At 37.3% G+C, this 18,847-nt stretch overlaps 1 protein-coding gene across 1 annotated transcript in view; it reads left to right on the top strand.

The window, feature by feature from the left end:
* LOC101890242 (leishmanolysin-like peptidase) overlaps nt 1-18,847 on the top strand; it is a 78,665-nt gene that overhangs the window by 52,855 nt on the left and 6,963 nt on the right. The window contains exons 2-7 of the mRNA XM_005179395.4: nt 3,531-3,733; nt 9,833-9,863; nt 16,420-16,502; nt 16,636-16,747; nt 16,834-17,219; nt 17,300-17,525. Coding sequence (XP_005179452.3) covers nt 3,531-3,733; nt 9,833-9,863; nt 16,420-16,502; nt 16,636-16,747; nt 16,834-17,219; nt 17,300-17,525 — 1,041 coding nt within the window. The remainder of the gene's footprint in view (nt 1-3,530; nt 3,734-9,832; nt 9,864-16,419; nt 16,503-16,635; nt 16,748-16,833; nt 17,220-17,299; nt 17,526-18,847) is intronic.

The following is an 18,847-nucleotide window of genomic DNA, read 5'->3' as shown; positions in this document are numbered from 1 at the left end:
AAATGTTTACGGGTTTTATTGTGGGGCAGTTGTTCAAATGTCAGTTATGCAACCAACGGAAGATTTCCGGAACACATTTTGAAAAGTGACCAATCTTTTGATTTTGTTGCTGGTTGCAATTAAGAAACCCTTAAATGCAAGCATCTTTTCTAATTGATTTTATGGAGAACTTTTTCTATCTTAATTTACGATTGGAATAATTTTTTTTTTGAATACAGGTTATATTAAATGGGTAATATAACATATTAACAAATTAATTAATTAAATGCTTGATTTGAGATGTTTATGTTTTGTTTTTGGGGTAATTGTTCAAATGTCAGTTATGCAACCAACGAAGAATCTCCTGATACATTTTAAAGATTATTCATAACACTTTTAATGTCTCTAGTAAAAAATAATACATATTTGACGTCAAGAGAACGAGTTGAAATGTCAAATGTCAGTCGGATCTGCCGATATGTGTATATCCTCAGTCAATGTCAGTTAATTGTAATATATGGGCGAGGTGCAGAAGGAGTGGACCAATATTGCCCATTCCATTCCGAACTAAGTTTCATAACTTACATAAGATATGCGGTAGTTTTTGTGGGAAAATATTGAACTTTTTAATGCAACTACTAGAATATCTCAATTTTAAGTTTGATCTATGGTTGATAGAATAGCAGACACAAAGTTTGATGAAAATCACAGACATGTTTCTTATGTTATAAGGATTATAATTATGCAAAATGTTGGCCGCTTGTGAGGGAGATACCAGAAGAAATAGGTTGATATTGTCCATTTTCGCACCTGGCCTGGCACTGATACAAATATTATGATCTGCAAAGTTGTTACTAACTCTCTTTACGAGGTAAACTATTTTGTTTGAAAGTGTTAATTTTTTGTGTGGGATGTACCGGAAGGAATGGAATGGGCGGTTTCACCCACATTTGTCCACGGATTTGTCTAAAAATTGGTATTTGTGGTTCGTAATGGGTTCTAGACCGATATTCAGTATTTTGTTAATCTCAGTCACATTCACCGAAATTTACGAAATTATGTCCAATTTGTCTAAGACTCGCAATAGATTACAATTTTTATACCCTCCACCATAGTATGGAGGGTATATTAATTTTGTCATTTTGTTTGTAACACCTCGAAATACATATTTTAAACTCCACAAGGCGTATATATTCTTGATCAGCATAAAATTCTATGTCGGCTTAACGACGTCCGTCCGTCTGTGGAAATCACTGTAGCTTCCGAACGAAATGAAGTAGGTTGATAAAATGTTACTCAAATGTGTATCATGTCTGCAGGACTTTTGGTATTGGACCATGTAGGTACACGTTTTGGTATAGCCCCCATATAAATTAACTTCCCTATTTTCGGTATATTGATGATTTAAGCGACATTATTCACCAGAAATGTTTCAAATTTGGTATTTGAAGTTCGTAATGGATATTACAGGGTTGCCCATATTCGACGGACCCATCTGGCAGCGCCATAACTTTTGACAGAGATGTCACATCGCTTAATGACATACCGCGCTTGAAGCGTCAGTCCAAGCAGATTTTTACCATGAACCAATACACGCCACGCGAGCGCTCTGAAATAGTTGAAATTTACATTCAACAAAAGAAATCAATTGTAAAAATTCAACGTGCTTTTAAAACATTAAAAAATGTGAGAAGTGCGCCTTCTTAGAAAACCATTAAGCGTTTATACGAAAAATATTCGAATGGTAAGGCTCTTTCTAATCCGAAGAAGCCATATAAAAGTCGACCAAGGCGATCGGCCGAGAATATCGCTGCCGTACGAGCCAGTGTTGAGAGGTCCCCAAGATCATCCCAAAAACGCCGTTCTCAGCAGTTGGGCATGGCTCGGTCCACTTTACAACGGATTATTCGCATTGATTTGCATTTGTTCCCGTACAAAATTCCATTGACGCAAAGAATGTTGTTTTGGAACAAAATTATCATGTCCGATGAAGCCCATTTCACATTGAATGGGACCGTAAATAAGCAAAATTGCCGTTTTTACGCCACTGAAAATCCTCAGGAGATTCAAGAAGTGCCTCTTCATGACGAAAAAGTCACAGTTTGGTGCGGCGTTAGTGCGAAAACGGTCATTGGGCCGTTTTTCTTCCAAAATGAAAATGTCCATGCTGTTACCATCAATCAGAAGCGTTATCGCGACATGATGACCAATGTTGTGATGGCAATTATTCGTCGAAAGCGTATGAGGCAGTTCTGGTTTCAACAAGATGGCGCTCCACCGCACACAAGTCGCATAACAATCGATTTTCTGAAGAATTTGTTTCCGGGCCGTTTGATGTCGAAAAGTGGTGATTTGGAGTGGCCACCGTGTTCGCCCGATTTGACGCCGCCTGACTTCTTCTTGTGGGGATATTTGAAGTCAAAGGTTTACGTTAACAAGCCAAGGACCGTAGAAGAGCTCAAGGACAACATTTGTGAAGAAATAGCCGCTATTCCGGCCGAAATGTTGGCAAAAACGATGGAAAATGCAGCAAAAAGGGCACAATACGTCATCAACGCCAGAGGCGGCCATTTGAGAGATATCATATTCAAAAATTGATGTAAACAAATCTACTTGGAACAAATTAAATGATTAACATTGCCAACCGCCAAATTTTTATTTTTTTCTTTGATTAAAAAAAAAAAACATGGGTCCGTCGAATATGGGCAACCCTGTACGTTCGAAAGATATTGTGATTACAACAGACAGACGGACAGATACCCTCCATAGAATGGTGAAGGGTATACAAATATATAATTACACAAAATTTTGGTCGCTTGTGAGGGGGGTACCAGAAGAAATGGGTTGATATTGTCGGTGTTTTAAGAAATTTACATCGCATAGTAACCTGTATAGAGTTGGGAAGTTTTGGCCTCTTTTACATTTTTTAATACCGCCAGCCATCATTATTTGATGCGGCCAAAACGTACATAATAGGAATAACAGTTTCAGTTCCTAGTACTCTTAGGAACAAATATGTTTCGGGGCATTTGCAGTCGATCTAGCGGTGTTCGTCCGTCTGTCTGGCTGGCTGGTACGCACAATAACTCTCAATAATGCGAAATAAGCATCTGATTCATTGTCAACTTGACACATTGCAAAATTTCTTCTGACACAAGATTTGTTGTGAAGATGGTAGATATCGGTCCACTCCTTTTGGTAACTCCCCACAGAAAATAGGTTTAGAGGTGCCCAGAGATAGACTAGTTTTTTTATGACCAGAAGGTGATCTTTATAGCCAACCGGAATGTGCTTGTTCCATGGGCCACATTAAAATGTGATTACATTGCCAGGTCATGACAGGTTATCATTATGTGTTCTCTAATTTTTAAATGATCTGTACCACTCAAAGTTATGTAAATAATAAATTCAAAACATCAAAATTTTTTCAACATTCTGATTTCATTAAATGGCAACATTAATAATTTATCTACTTTTCTTCTAAATCAAAAATTCTATGAAATTTGTTCATTGCATTTTTTTTTCTTACAAATATTCTTTACATTTTGTAGGTCATTCATGGTGTCCAAATCGAAACGGTAGAAACTCCAGTCGATGAATTGCAAAATTTACAAGAAACCGAAGACGACGCGTCTGTTGGCAAGAAGGTGGCAGCAACGCAAACGTCATCACATTCACGTTCGACAAGAAGTAAACGCAGCATTGAGGAGCGCCCACTACGTATTTCACTTATCTATGATAATTCCGTTATTGGGTAAGTACTTGAAGAACTAGTGACCAACTGACCGACAGACCGAGCGAACGACCGATTCCCCGGCTGGCTGGCTGACTGACTGACTGGTTAAAAATACTTCTACGTATAATTTCTGATGACAGGGTGACCGGGCCTGTTCTCAGACAATCAACTTTTGAAAATGTATTGCAGCACTCGCAACGAAGAATTCATGTCAGAGACTTCTCTTTCGTCATTACTTTACGTTACGTTCTTGTTGGAGTTGCTGTAATCTGTCTGCGGGACAGACGATCGGCCGGCTAGTCAATGAGCCAATAGAATTCTACAATAAATAAAAGCTGTAGAGAACAACACATTAAGAACGCACACACCAACAATCACGCAGGTGACACAATAATCCATTTGAGCCAAACTGAAAAAAAAACGTAACCAACGTAAAAAACGTAAACGTAAGTTGTTATCTGTAGTCTACTGGTTGAATGGATGAAGCGAAACATTTGCATAGAATATCAATGCAAATCCGAAATATGCAATCTGATTATAAATTGAAATATTACAGCACAATCTACATTACGCCAGAATGTGTCAGCTTTAGTCTAATTCGCAATAAATTGAAAAAGAATATTTTTTATAAGAACATGCGGAATGATTTCCTGCATCAACTTATCAACATGTTTCTAAGAATAGTGTATTTTTTAAAGATAGACAATTTTGAAATGTCATGCTACAATTTGTTCGAATTCTAGTCAAAGATTCTTTAACTAAATGGGAAGGGTTTTCCGTATTTTGCACATTTTGTTTTAGTATAGTCCATATTCTACAAAACAATGTAAATGATTTGTTTAAGTTTACAATGTCTGACTAAAATCTTACAAATTTAAGAAAAAAGGAGAAAAAAAGATTTAAAAGTTTTGAGCCACATCCACAAGAAATATTCTATACTATATAACGGGATATTTAGTTAATTACACCGCACAGCCATTAACCTTCAAATCTGGCGATGTAAAATTTGTTGTGCATGAAAGCTGTAACGATGACATACAGTCTTTGCGATGATGCTCGAGTTGTAGCAGTTGGCTCGATGATGCTATGGTCGGTTGGATCGCATTTAAAAAGAGGAATGAGATGCAAAATCATTTAGCTTAAAGAATCAGAAAAAAACGAGACAATTTTGCATGCTACTTAATTTACTACTATTTCTAACCCATAGAAATTCTTATTACCAAATTATAGTTTAATTAATTATATTTTATCGCCAGTTACTCCTTACAAAGCGGAATTCGCACTCCTTATTTCAACATAAAAATATATAAGAAGTAAGTATTTATACTCTACACCACAAGGTGGTCAGGGTATTATGTCTTTGTGCATTTGTTTATAACAGGCAAAAGGAAACGAGATAGACAAATAGTTCCTTTTGATGATATGCATAGAATCACATTCTGAGTCGATTTATGCATGTCCGTCCGTCCGTCTGTCCATGTATTTTTGTAAACAAAACACAGTTCGCATTTATTGTCCTATCCAGATGAAATTTTGCACAAATCATTTGTTCGGCCCAAGGACGAACCCTATTGAAATTGGAGAGAATCGGTCAAAATTTAGATATAGCCCCCATATATATCTTCGTTCGATTTGCCTTTGATTGTGCACCAAACGTGTAATATCAGGCCGAATGGTATGGAATTTTGCACATACAACCAGATTAGGCCTGAAAATAAGTATGCCAAATTTGATCGAAATCGGTTCAGATATAGGTATAGCTTCCATATATATTGTTCATCCGATTTGTTATTTTTGTCCTCCGCAGCCGTAATATGCACTCTGTAACAACAATATTTTAGGAAAATATCAAATACAACTCAGAAAAACACTTGCTAAATTTTATCGAGATCGGTTCAGATTTGGATATAGCTCCCATATATAACTTCGTCCGATTTACCTTTGATTGTGCACCAAACGTCTAATATTTGTCCAAATGGGATGGAATTTGGCACTTACGTCCGAATTGAGTCTAGAAGCTAGTATGTCAAATTTGGTTAAGATCGCTTCAGATATAGCTTTAGCTCCCATATATACTGTTCATCCGATTTGTTATATTTGTTACCCACAGCTGTAATATGCACTCCGTAACAACAATATTCAGGGAAATATATCAAATACAGCTCAGAAATATCTTTGCCAAAATTTATCGAGATCGGTTCCGATTTGGATATAGCTCCCATATATATCATTATCCGATTTCAAATTAATTTTGCACCAAATGGGCAATACAAGTCCGAATATTCTTCGGCATATTTAGTCCTTTGAACTTTAAATTATAATTATAATCATAGCGTGTATGATTGAATTCTCCCATAAAAACTTTTAATTGTTATGTGGAGCTCTACTAAATTAGCAAAGTGGTGTAGGGTATCATAAAGTCGGTCCCGCCCGACTTTAAGACTTTCTTTACTGGTTTTTACTCGTTTTAAATTGCCACAATGAGTCAGCAAAAAGGTTTAGTAAAACAGTCTAAATATTTTCAGGACTCTGGAATTAAATTAATTAATTTTTTATGTTACATTGTAATGTAAAAAGTATGTTTAAAAATAAAGATTTGCAATTATTTTTGCAAATGACCGACCTTTAGTATCCTAAATATGCGGCATATTGAGAATTTGATGTGTATATGACGCATGGTCCCATACATTGTCTATATGCTAAATATAGGGGGTATCCAGTAGTATGATGATTTTGGCTACATTATTATACTCTCCACCATAGTATGAAGGGTATATTAAGTTTGTCATTCCTTTTGTAACACCTCTAAATATACACTTTAGACTCCACAAAGTATATATATTCTTGATCAGCATAAAATTCTATGTCGATTTAGCGATGTCCGTCCGTCTGTAGAAATCACTCTAGCTTTCGAACGAATTGAAGTAGATTGATAAAATTTTACTCAAATGTATATTATATCTGCAGGACTTTTGGTGTTGAAAATGTAGGGCCATGTAGGTCCACGTTTGGGTATAGCCCCCATATAACGGTACCTCCTTATATTCGGTATATTGAAGATTTTACCGACATTATTCACCGGAATTGTTTAAAATTTAGTATTTGAAATTCGAAATGGATACTACAGCCTAAGACAGAAGACTGTCTGTGTAGGTCCACGTCTTCGTATAGCCTCCATTCAACGGAGGTACCTCCAGATATTCGGTACTTTGGTGATTTTAGCGACACTATTCACCGGAATTGTTTCAAATTTGGTATTTGATGTTTGTAATACTACAGCCTATGACAGGAGGTTGTCTGTGCAGTCCAAGTCTTCGTATAGCCCCATATAACGGTACCTACCGATATTCGGAATTTGGATGATTTTAGCGACATTATTCACCGGAATTGTCTCAAATTCGGTATTTGAAATTCGTAATGTATACTACAGTCTAAGACAGAAAATTGTCTGTACAAGTCCACGTCTTCGTATAGCCCTTATATAACGGTACCTCCCGATATTTGGTACTTTATTGTTTTTCGCTACATTATTTACCGATTTTTTAAGTTTCGCGTTTGAATATTGTAATAGCTTATGACAAAAGTTACCTATGCAGGTCTATGTCTTCGAATAGACCCTAATATAAAAGCAACATTCGGTATTTTTTAAGATTTTAACAGCATTTTTAACGGATTTTATTGTTTTTGAGAATTGCCAAATTCGTTCCAAATGGTGGAGGGTATTCAAAGTTCGGCCCGGTCGAACTTGCAGCTTTTTTACTTGCTCAATGGAATAGTCTGAAATACATGAAGTTCTTCACAGGTACCCGATCCGATGACAACAATTATCTTGATAGGACCTCCTTGCAGTATAACATCCATATAATAGTGCCTCCCGATATCCAGTTGTTTATTTGTAGCCAATTTTATACGAAATCATAAATTCCGATTAATTGCAATTCTTATCAGATTTCGGATTTAATAATCGTTTTGGTTATTCGAAACTTTGACCCTTTGTGGGGAGATACCAGAAGGAATGGTCCGATCTCTATCATCTTTATAACAGATCTTGTGTTGATAGAAAGAGGTACCAGTAGGAACTGGACCGATATTGCTCATCTCCGAACTCGATCTAAGTTTAATAATAATATTACGATGCATCAAGTTTGGACCAAACCCTTAGAGAGTTTTCGTGCCCACCAGCCAGACAGACGGACGGACAACGCTAGATCGACTTCAAATGTCCTGAAAGGGAGTTGATCCAAAGAGACCTAGGGTCTAATACCGTTATTTCGATGAGACACGTTTTGCCCGTATCAAATGATATATACCCTCTGTAGCCATATGGTTGAGGGTATAATAACGCCGGTTATTTGGATTCCCATTAGTACAACTGCTGACCAGTCTTTATTTGGTTCAAACAAACGATTTTGACTATCATACCGAAAATATAGAGTGAACGAGAATTCCTTCCCCATATAAAAATTCTAGGTTAGGTTAGATTGAAAAGAGTGGCGAAGCGATTCGCCGCATGCTCTGGCATTGGACATACACTTAAGCCAGCATAGGCCTGTTGTGCGCTCTAGACTAAGGGTTTTTAAAGAAGGCGGGCAATTTACAGTATGTTTTATTTGAAATTCAGTTGCCTATATGAAATTTCTTAACTGCCTTATATCATTTACCATGATCTGATTAAGGTCTGGTATGGAGTCGTTCCCTAAGAATTGGGATCTGATATTTGCAAACTCTGGGCATTGGCAAAGAAAATGTTCCAATGCTTCGTCATCTGCCCCACATGCCCTGCATATGCTGTTTTCTGCACATCCTATCTTGTACAGATGAGCTTTTAGGCCTAGGTGTCTCGTAAGGATGCCTGTTACCTGACTGATCTCTTTTTTACCTAGTAATAAAATGTTCTTCGTTTTTATCTCTTCGAGATCGCCCCATAAGATTTTTGTGGTTTTCCCTACACCCTTATTGTCAAAAAATTTATCTTTATCTTATAGTTGGCCAATAAATATTTATTAATTACATGACCAATTGAAGTATTACACGGATCCTATAAAAATTATTTTCTAAAGAATCGCATACATTACCAACGCCATTAGCCATCACCATTTCCTTTGTGTTTGCCAATAAAAGTCTATATATTAAATTTTACTAAACATTATGAGTCCATTAAAAGATTTTATTCTGCAATAACCATTTAATCTCTATAAATCTCATGATGCACTGACTCTTCTTCTCCACATTCACTAGAGATTTCTTCATCATCATTCATCGGGCAATTAAATCATTTAAAATAATTTAAACTCTGGCCACAATAGAGCGCGCGCATAGCAATGCAATTCTCATGTCTAAATAGTTTACAAAAAACATCGTAATGAAAGAAACGTTTATGGTTCAATTTATGGTTGCCCAGATCAACAGCCATATAACCACTTACTGTGGACAATGGACGGCGACAACGAATATCAGAGTATCAATATCCGACTATCACGAATCAGACTATGAACACTTGTGACTATAATATGGCGTGGCTTCAATTTACAGCCACAAACAGCAGCAGCAGCATCAATGCAATTAAAAAAGATTTCTCGCATAAAGGGGAGGAAGGGCGAAGTAGAGTGCGGAAAGAATGATTCTATGTAAGAACGGTTCTTTTTTGTCATTCTTCTCATAGAATACTCGTATTGCGCCGTACACCAGCTGACTGACTCGCAACTTGTCTACGTGTCCAAGGTTATTGCATGCGAATTGCAACAAGTTCCAATGGACATTAGAACCACATCTAGAATACATCAATTGCAAACAAAAGTGAATTTAACATTGCATTTTTTATGATGTGGCGATACTAAATATGACCATGTAATTGGCCAAGAAATGAGCATTAGAACAAACTTCACATTGTCTTGGAGTCTTTTATAAGTCTTTAGCGAATTAAGAAAAAAAAAACTTGTAGACTTTGACACAGACCACCATTTGTACTTCCTACATAGAGAAGCCGGCCGGCTGGCTGTTGACTAAAAAAATTTTTATTGCTAAGAATTTATAATGATTTGCAAGACAGGAAATGAAAAATTCAATATTACTAATTTCTTTTTTGTTTTCTTTCTTTCATTTCTATTATCATTACAGTTTGGATACCGATAAATTTATTCTGATCAATGTAAGTACATTTGAGTAATTAACATAATTTTAAAGCGGTGAATTATATTGTTGCCCACCTTGCTATGGCCTACTGTAACACCCACTTACATAAATGCACTAGAAAAACAAGTAAGCAAAGGCTATAGTCGTGTGGCACCGACCATGTGATACCCTACAACTCTAAAATATATGAGGTCCAAATCGATTTTTGTCGAATTTTTATACCCTACAACACCATGTCTTGGGGGTATTATAAGTTTGATTGGGCCAAAAATTATGTAACACCACGAAATATTGGTTTCCCGCATAGGAAAGTATATATGGATCTTCCTATCTCGCCGAGCTGAGTCGATCTAGCTATGTATGTCCGTCCGTCTGTCCATGTTAATTTGTAATCACTCTACAAGTCGCAATTATGGACCGATCTTCACGAAATTTAGAATGGAGGTGGGGCTAGGGTCAGAATAGAACCCTATTTCTTTTGGAGATGATCGCCTAATATCTAGGGGTTGAAATGGACCAAAAACTGAAAAAATTCCTGATTTTGCAGTTGCTCTATAGACCAATCAAAGCGGAAGTTAGCATGAGGCTAGAGCTTAGGGCTGGGCAGAAGCCTTCCAATTTTGATGGTCATCGGGTAATATTTAGTGGGTGAAATAGAACATAGAACCGCGAATATTTTTAATCCCAGCGAAATCACAAATAGATGAAGAGGTCAATTCTGACCGTTACGTAGATGCCGATAGTAAATATATCGGTTATATATAGCGAAATATATACAATGTGTATATATGCAAAGGTAGGGGATGCTAGGTAGAATGCTTATATCTCAAGAATGGCTGGACCGATTTTGACAAATTTTGTCAATTCAGAATGCCCTCTTAATATAGAAGTATGAAATCTAAAAAAATCGCAGAAAAAGATGCCAATAATGATGTTCATATAGATTTTGTAGTATTTTGTGAATTTTTTTTATTTTTTCATATTTTTTATCGCATGCGATTTATTCAATTTGACTTATACCATTTTGTAATTTTTTTCACCTTACAACACAGGTTGGGGATATTATATAAGTATTGAAAATATTGTCCGATCCTCACGAAAATTTTCACAAGGGAAGGGTTGGGCTCAGAAGGGCTAGGTCTATTGTTTTCAAGGATATCCGCAATATAATAGGGGTTGAAATGGACCAACAATTAAAAAATTTCCTGATTTTGCAGCCGTTATAAAGGTCACAAATAGAAACCAAAGTCACGAAATCTCGCATGAAGTTAGAGTTTAGAACAGCGGGTAGAATGGACCACTAATTTTGTGTGAAAAAATACCAGCATTACTTACTTAAAGGCGATATCCGAAATACACAAAAGGCGAACTTCTGGCTTTTTTATTCTGATTTCGTTGACGACTATAGCCAAATATCGTAGACAAGCAAATCATATAGATGAGTCTAAATTTGGTGATACGGAGGGGCTTCTTGATTTGGGAGATGATTGCAAAATATTTAGGTGTTCAAATTAACCAAAAACCGAAATGTTTTTCCGATCACACAATTGAAACCAATCGACACGCCTGTGAAAAGAGTTAAGGACAGGAAAGAATATTTAGCTGTATAATGGACCACAACAACTAACAGTCCGACGGAGTGCAAAGATATTGGGCAAATGTCCCTTGTCAAAATCCTAATTTCAAAAGCGAAATTTTCCAATATGGATTTGGACATAGGGAGGCTTCTAACATATTGTAGTGTTGTAGGGTATAACATAGTCGGCCCCGTACGACTATAGCCTTTGCTTACTTGTTTTAAATAACGTCACACAGTCCTGTAATAATATTGTCCTCAATTCTCTCTTCATGTAAAATTCTGTGTCGATTGGTTTTTAAATTGTGACCCTTAGTGCGACTTCAGAATCAGGAATTTTTTTTTAATTTTTTGGTCCATTTAAACCCATACAGGAAGAGATGAAAAAACTGCAACCAATTTCAGACTACTGTCATTTCTAAGCCACTCGTCCGACAGCTGTTAAAATTATGCCAGTGACAGCTCATTATATGTTTACAAGCGTTCAAAAGCAATTTGGTGAGAACTTTCAAAAAAAAATTTTTTTCGCGATGGAATTTAAGCGTGATAGTGTGATTTCTTTATATTTGGTTGGAAAACCACAAGTGGCTATCGTTAAAGCACTCCAGCATTTAAATGTCAATAAAAATTTTTTGTCTCGTTACCGTGATACTGGTAGCGTAGCTTGACGTCAAGGAAGTGGACGGAAGAAAATAGCAACATCAGAAGAAATGGTTCGAAAAGTAAAGAAGCGACTTATTCGGCAACCGCGTCGAAGAAGTAACACTTTAATGTATTTTTTGATTATTCTGGGATTATAAATATTCGCGATTTACTGGAAATTTTCGTTTTTTTTTACATAAAAGTTATAGTCTATTTTACTAGCTAAATATTATCCGATGGCCGTCCAAATTGTTAGGCTTCTGTCCCTGTCGACAGGGTGAGATAAAAAAAACTACAACAAAGTCAAACGCCATAATTTCAAAATTTTTTTAATTTTATTTTTTAATTTTATAATGAAATCAAAAAATGTCGGAAATAGTATCAACTTTTAGAAAAAGTTTAAATTTGTTCGAATTGGTCGCCTTTGGCACGAATTATGACCTTCAAATGGCCAATGAAACCGGCACATGCTGCCCTAATGTTGCTGTACGGTATCTTGCCCATTCCAAGCGAAGCGCTTGCTTGAGCTGATCGACACTTTGGTACTTTTAATGCCAACCTTCCTTTTTGGTGGCCATTGTGCACTGGAAATAAAGCGAAGAACCTCAATTTATAATCATTCTTGGGTGGTGCGTGCTGAGTCCTGTTGGAATGTTCAAGGTCTACGGCCAAAATATTTGCGTGCTCAAGGCTTTAATACACTTAACTTACTTAACTTAGCTGGCTCGAGACACAACATTTGTTCCATAAGCCGAGTTTAGAAAAGATTTCCAGGCGCGTCGGTCTTGTGCGCAGTGTTTCCAATTTGAACGACCATGTTCCGATATATTCTCTTCTACTTGGTCTTTCCATCTAATTCTTGACCTTCCCCTTCTGCGTGAACCATCAGTAGGCTGGGGCATCCTCATCCATTCGTACTACATGACCTAGCCACCGTAGTCGCTGCAGCTCGATACGTCTGACTATGTCGATGTCCGAGTATAGATGGTATAGCTCGTGGTTCATTCGACGTCGATATTCACCGTCGATGCAGATCGGCCCGTAGATCTTTCGGAGAATTTTTCTCTCAAACACTCCAAGCGCTGCCTACAAATGCTTCACATCCATACAACAGCACGGGTAGTATCAGTGTCTTGTAGAGTGTGAGTTTGGTCTGACGAGATGTGGCCTTGTTTCTGAACTGCTTACATAGACCATAGCAGCATCTATTGGCCAACACTATCCTTCTCCGAATCTCAAAACTGATGTCATTTGTTTTGTTTATGGCGGTACTGAGGTAGATAAAGTCACTGACTACCTCAAAGCTGTAGTTTTCAAGTTCCACACTTGGTCCGAGGCTAGTGGACGTCTTGCGCGTTGATACCATCAGCTTGATTTTCTCGCCAATTACTGCCAGAAACACTTTGGCAGACTCCTTCTCAATTTGTTCAAAGGTGGCTGTTACCGCTCTCAATGTTCGACCCATTATGTCGATGTCATCGGCGTAGGCGAGCAACATATGTTGTTTGGTGTACAGAGTGCCATTTCTGTTCACCTTTGCATCTCGTATGGCCTTTTCCAGCAGGATGTTAAATAGGTCACACGAGAGGCTGTCACGTTGTCTGAACCCTCGTTCGGTATTGAAGGGCTCCGAGAGGTAATTTCCGACTCTAACTGCTGACCTTGTGCCAGTTAATGTTATCCTGCATAATACACCCTCCAGAATATTTTCGCAATAATATTCGGCGTTTATTCTGATGCTACGGTCGATTAATACGAGCGGAGGGTGACTATCGGCAGTTATCACACCATCACCATGGCCGGTGCTTGAGTTCTGTTGGCCAACCGAAGGTACAAAATTTCAGTGGCCTCTTTAGCAAGTAAACGCGATCATTTTGTTTGTTTACAAACTGCTGGACAACGAATGTTTTCTCATCGTAGAAAACCAAATTCGGCAGTTCACCACTTTCGACCAAGCGAAGCAACTCTTTAGCTCTTTTGAGTCTATTTTCTTTCTGTCGCGGTGTAAGTTCTTACACTTTTTGGAATTTTAGTGGCCTACCCCGAGCTCATTTTTCTATATTTGCCGAATGGAATATTGCGATATGTTCAGCTCACGGCGACCCGGGTTTCGATCAAGTCGTTTCTTTAACTTTTCGAACCATTTCTGCTGATGTTGCTGTTTTATTCCGTCCACTTCCTTGACAACGGGCTACGCCACCAGTATCACGGTAACCAGCGATGGTACAAGATACAAAAGATTTATTCACATTTAAATGCTGGAGTGCTTCAACGATAGCCACTTGTGGTTTTCCAGCCAAATATAAAGAAATCACACTATCACGCTTGAATTCCATCACGAATATTTTTTTCTGGAAAATTCTCACCAAAATGCTTTTGTACGCTTGTAAGCAATATAATGAGCTATCACTGGAATAATTTTAACAGCTGTCGGACGAGTGGCTTAGACATGACGGCAGTCTGAAGTTGGTTGCAGGTTTTTCATCTCACCCTTTATCTCTAACTATTAGAATCCCTTTGTATATAGTCAAAACTATACAGGGTGAGATAAAAAACTGCAACAAAGTCAAACGCTATATGACTGAGGTTATAAAAACTAAAAATAACAAAATTTCTCAAAATTAAATGAAAATTTTCCAAAACGTAAAAAATACTTGAAATCGGAATTATTCTTACAAGGGGACTATTCTAAAAAGTGGGCCGATATTACCTATTTTCTTTTAAAGCTCTATCCTAACATTGCGAAATATATCTCTAACTATTAGGATGCATTTGGTCAGAACAATATAAGCGACCTAACACCATTTGGCTAAAGAACTCAGAACTCCTTTGGAGTTTTAATCTAAAAACGAGTAGTATCAAGTTTTATTTATATTTATTTTTAACCTTTTGTGATTTATTGTAAACGAAATATTTTCTTTGTTCGATTTCAATTTTTATACCCTACAACACTATGTATTGGGGGTATTATAAATTTGATTGGGCCAAAAATTATGTAACACCTCGAAATATTGGTTTCCCATATAGGAAAGTATATATGGATCTTCCTAGCTCGCCGAGCTGAGTCGATCTAGCTATGTACGTCCGTCCGTCTGTCTGTCCATATTAATTTGTAATCACTCTACAGGTCGCAATTAATTCCCGATCTTCACGGAATTTAGAATGTAGGTGGGGTTAAGGTTAGAATAGAACCCTATTTCTTTTGGAGATGATCGCATAATATTTAGGTTGAAATGGACCAATAACTGAAAAAATTTCATGATTTTGCAGTTGCTCTACGGGTCACAATTATTGACCAATCAAAGCGGAAGTTAGCATGGGGCTAGAGCTTAGGTCCGGGCAGAAGTCTTCCAATTTTAGTGGCCATAGGGTAATATCTAGTGGGTGAAATAGACCATAACATTTGTGTTAAATAAAAGTCAAATTTTCCATTAACCCCGAATATTTTTAATCCCGGCGAAATCACAAATAGACGAACAAGTCAATTCTAGCCGTTACGTAGATGCCGATAGTTAATATATCAGATATATATAGCGAAATATATACAATGTATATATACAATGGAATAGGATGTTTGCTAGAATGCTTATATCCTAAGAATGGCTGGGTCGATTTTGACAAATCTTGTCAATTCAGAATGCCCACTTTGCATAAAAGAATAAAATCTAAAAAAAATCGCATAAAAAGATGCTAATAATGATGTTAATATAGATTTTGTAGTATGTTGTGACATTTTTTTTTATTTTTTCATATTTTTTATCGTATGCAATTTTTTCAATTTGACTTATAATATAGCCAAATATCGTAGGCAAGCAAATCATATAGATGAGTCTAAATTTGGAGATATAGAGGGGCTGCTCGCTTTTGGAGATGATTGCAAAATATTTAGGGGTTCAAATTAACCAAAAACAGAAATGTTTTTCTGATCACATAATTGAAGCCAATCGACACGCCTGTGAAGAGAGTTAAGGACAGGGAAGAATTCTATCATTTTGGATGACCATTGGATTATATTTAGCTGTAAAATGGACCACAACAACTAACAGCCCGACGGAGTGCAAAGATATTGGGCAAATGTCCCTAGTCAAAATCCTAATTTATAATTCAAATATGGATTTGGACATAAGGGGGCTTCTAACATATTGTAGTGTTGTAGGGTATTACATAGTCGGCCCGCACGACTATAGCCTTTGCTTACTTGTTATTTTTAGCCTTTTGTGATTTATTGTAGACGAAACATTTTCTTTGTTCGATTTCAATTTTTTGAAATGTTCTCAGCACTTCATTATTTCTGACAATTTTATTTATTTAGTTGCCCTGCATTTATATTCCCACATTTTCTATACCTTTTCAGGATACTGTACTGCCCGAGGCAATTAAGTTCTGGGAACAAGCATTAATGGTACGACAAACAAAGGGTCCTATACGGCTAAATAGGTAAAAACTTCTTTGTATTATTTTCTAGGTTATATACACATACTACTTGACTCGTATACCAATTTGTTCGTCTCTAAGTTTGGCCATGAAAATCTTTAATTGCATTATTAAATTTTTTTCTTTTTTTTCGCAGAAAATGCAACAGCACACAAATCTATGTTAAAAATGGTCAAACACATTGCATAGACAACTGCCGGCCGGTGACCATGTGTGGTGAAGTTCAAGTACCCGAAGATCATTTGGATGTAAGTCGAAAATAAAAAAAATAATAATAATTATATTGTCATAAAAACCACATAAACATTGTGCCTTTTTATTTCCCCTCGTAAAGGTTTGTCGTGTCTGCAATGCCACTGGACAGAATTGTCGTGTCGATGAAACAACACAGGCTGGTGATGGTATTGAAAATACCGATTTCGTGTTTTATGTATCCGCACGACAAACGGAACGTTGTCACAAGGGTTTGACGGTGGCCTATGCTGCACATTGCCAACAAGAGGCTAGCCTAGATCGTCCCATAGCCGGTCATGCAAATCTCTGTCCGGACAGTATCAGTACCAAACCTCAGGAATTGCATACTCTCATATCGACGGTGAAACATGAAATTCTGCACGCGCTGGGGTTCTCTGTCAGTCTGTTTGCATTCTTTCGCGATGATGATGGTAATCCGAGGACACCACGTAATCCGGATACCGGTAAACCTCATCTAAATGAAGAGTTTGTATTTTCTAATTGTTTTTGGGTTTTTGTTAATTTTACGAGATTTTAATTATAATATCTGTTGCATATTTTTGCAGCCTTCAGATCCATCAATGGAGCAATACAACGATACGCAAAATAACCCGACAAAATTGGTCTGTGCGCGGTGGTCATGTGAACAAAACCATAGATATGATGGTTACGCCACGTGTTGTGGCCGAAGTTCGTAAACATTTCAATTGCGATAAGTTGGAGGGTGCCGAACTGGAGGATCAAGGCGGTGAGGGTACGGCCCTGACACATTGGGAGAAACGTATTTTGGAGGTAGGTATGAATTGGTTTGGAATATTTACAATGACAATCACTAGTAAAAAATTAAAATAAGGCATCAGGTCTATACCGTGGACTGGTTGTATTCTATGTACTGTCATTAATCATGCGTAGGCCAGCGTCCCTTTGGAATTACCTATAGAGCTCTTAGAGAGTTATTGCTGCCACAGAGCCAAAAAAAAGTATTCGACCGGACTCCGTAGTTGAAACTACTACCATTTTCAGTATCATACAAAACAGGACCGGTCAACCAGACTGTGAGTAATAATGTAACGAACAAGGAGTTGGAAGAATGTAACATAAGCTTAGTTTTTTCGGTGTGTAAGGCGTAGTCTACCCATATTTTCCGTTCTGGAACTGGCGAACGGCAACCTATTTATGTGATGGTACGAAAGAATGGGTTTCCCCATTTCTTCGTACCACCTACGATAAGAGGAAAGTGACCTCCAGGGACTGGTAAACCCAGAACTGTGTACCGAGGGTTGGTTAGTTCCGTTGTTTCTGAAAGAGGAAGGTACACGGGAATCGGCAGAACTTTGGTCCATTGTGTTCATCCTAGGAAAATAAAGTAGTGATAATAAACAAGTAAAAAAATATTAAGTTCGCCCGGGCTGAAACTTTTAATTCTCTCTGTAAACTAAAAAAAAAAACAAAGTGGTGGGTGAGGCTATGGCCGTTGGTATGGCCCCTATACCAAAACGGAAATTTGTAACCATTTCGTTGGTAAATGTGACTAGGGTTATTATTGTTGGGTGTCGTTATATGTGCGCTAAAAGAAAACGTGGACCTAATTATTCAATGTTCTGCCTCCGGAGCTACAACCAATTATGAACTACAAATACCAATTTTAAGACAAATCCGTGGAAAATGTGGCAAAAATCATCAAAATACTGAGTATTCGGAGGTACCATTATGTGGGGGTTATACGAAAACGTGAACCTGTACGTACTATTTTTCCGCCACAGGACCTAAAACCCATTACGAACTACAAATACCAATTAAAAAAATACCGAAAATTGGGGGTACTGTTATCTGGGGGCTATACAAAAACGTTGACTTATGCATACAATGTCTCGCCATCGGAGCTAGAACCCATTGCGAACTACAAATACGAATTTTTAGACAAATCCGTTGAAAATGTGGCAAGAATCATGAAAATACCGAATATCGGGATATACCGTTATATGGGGGCTATACAAAAACGTGGATCTATACATACAATGTTTCGCCATCGGAGCTAGAATCCATTGCGAACTACAAATACCAATTTTTAGACAAATTCCGAATGTGGGGAGGTACCGCTAAACCATAACGTG

Source organism: Musca domestica, unplaced genomic scaffold (genome assembly GCF_030504385.1).
Source record: "Musca domestica strain aabys unplaced genomic scaffold, Musca_domestica.polishedcontigs.V.1.1 1, whole genome shotgun sequence".
NCBI classification, from domain to species: Eukaryota; Metazoa; Arthropoda; class Insecta; order Diptera; family Muscidae; genus Musca; species Musca domestica.
This window is presented reverse-complemented; position numbering and strand designations above follow the sequence as displayed.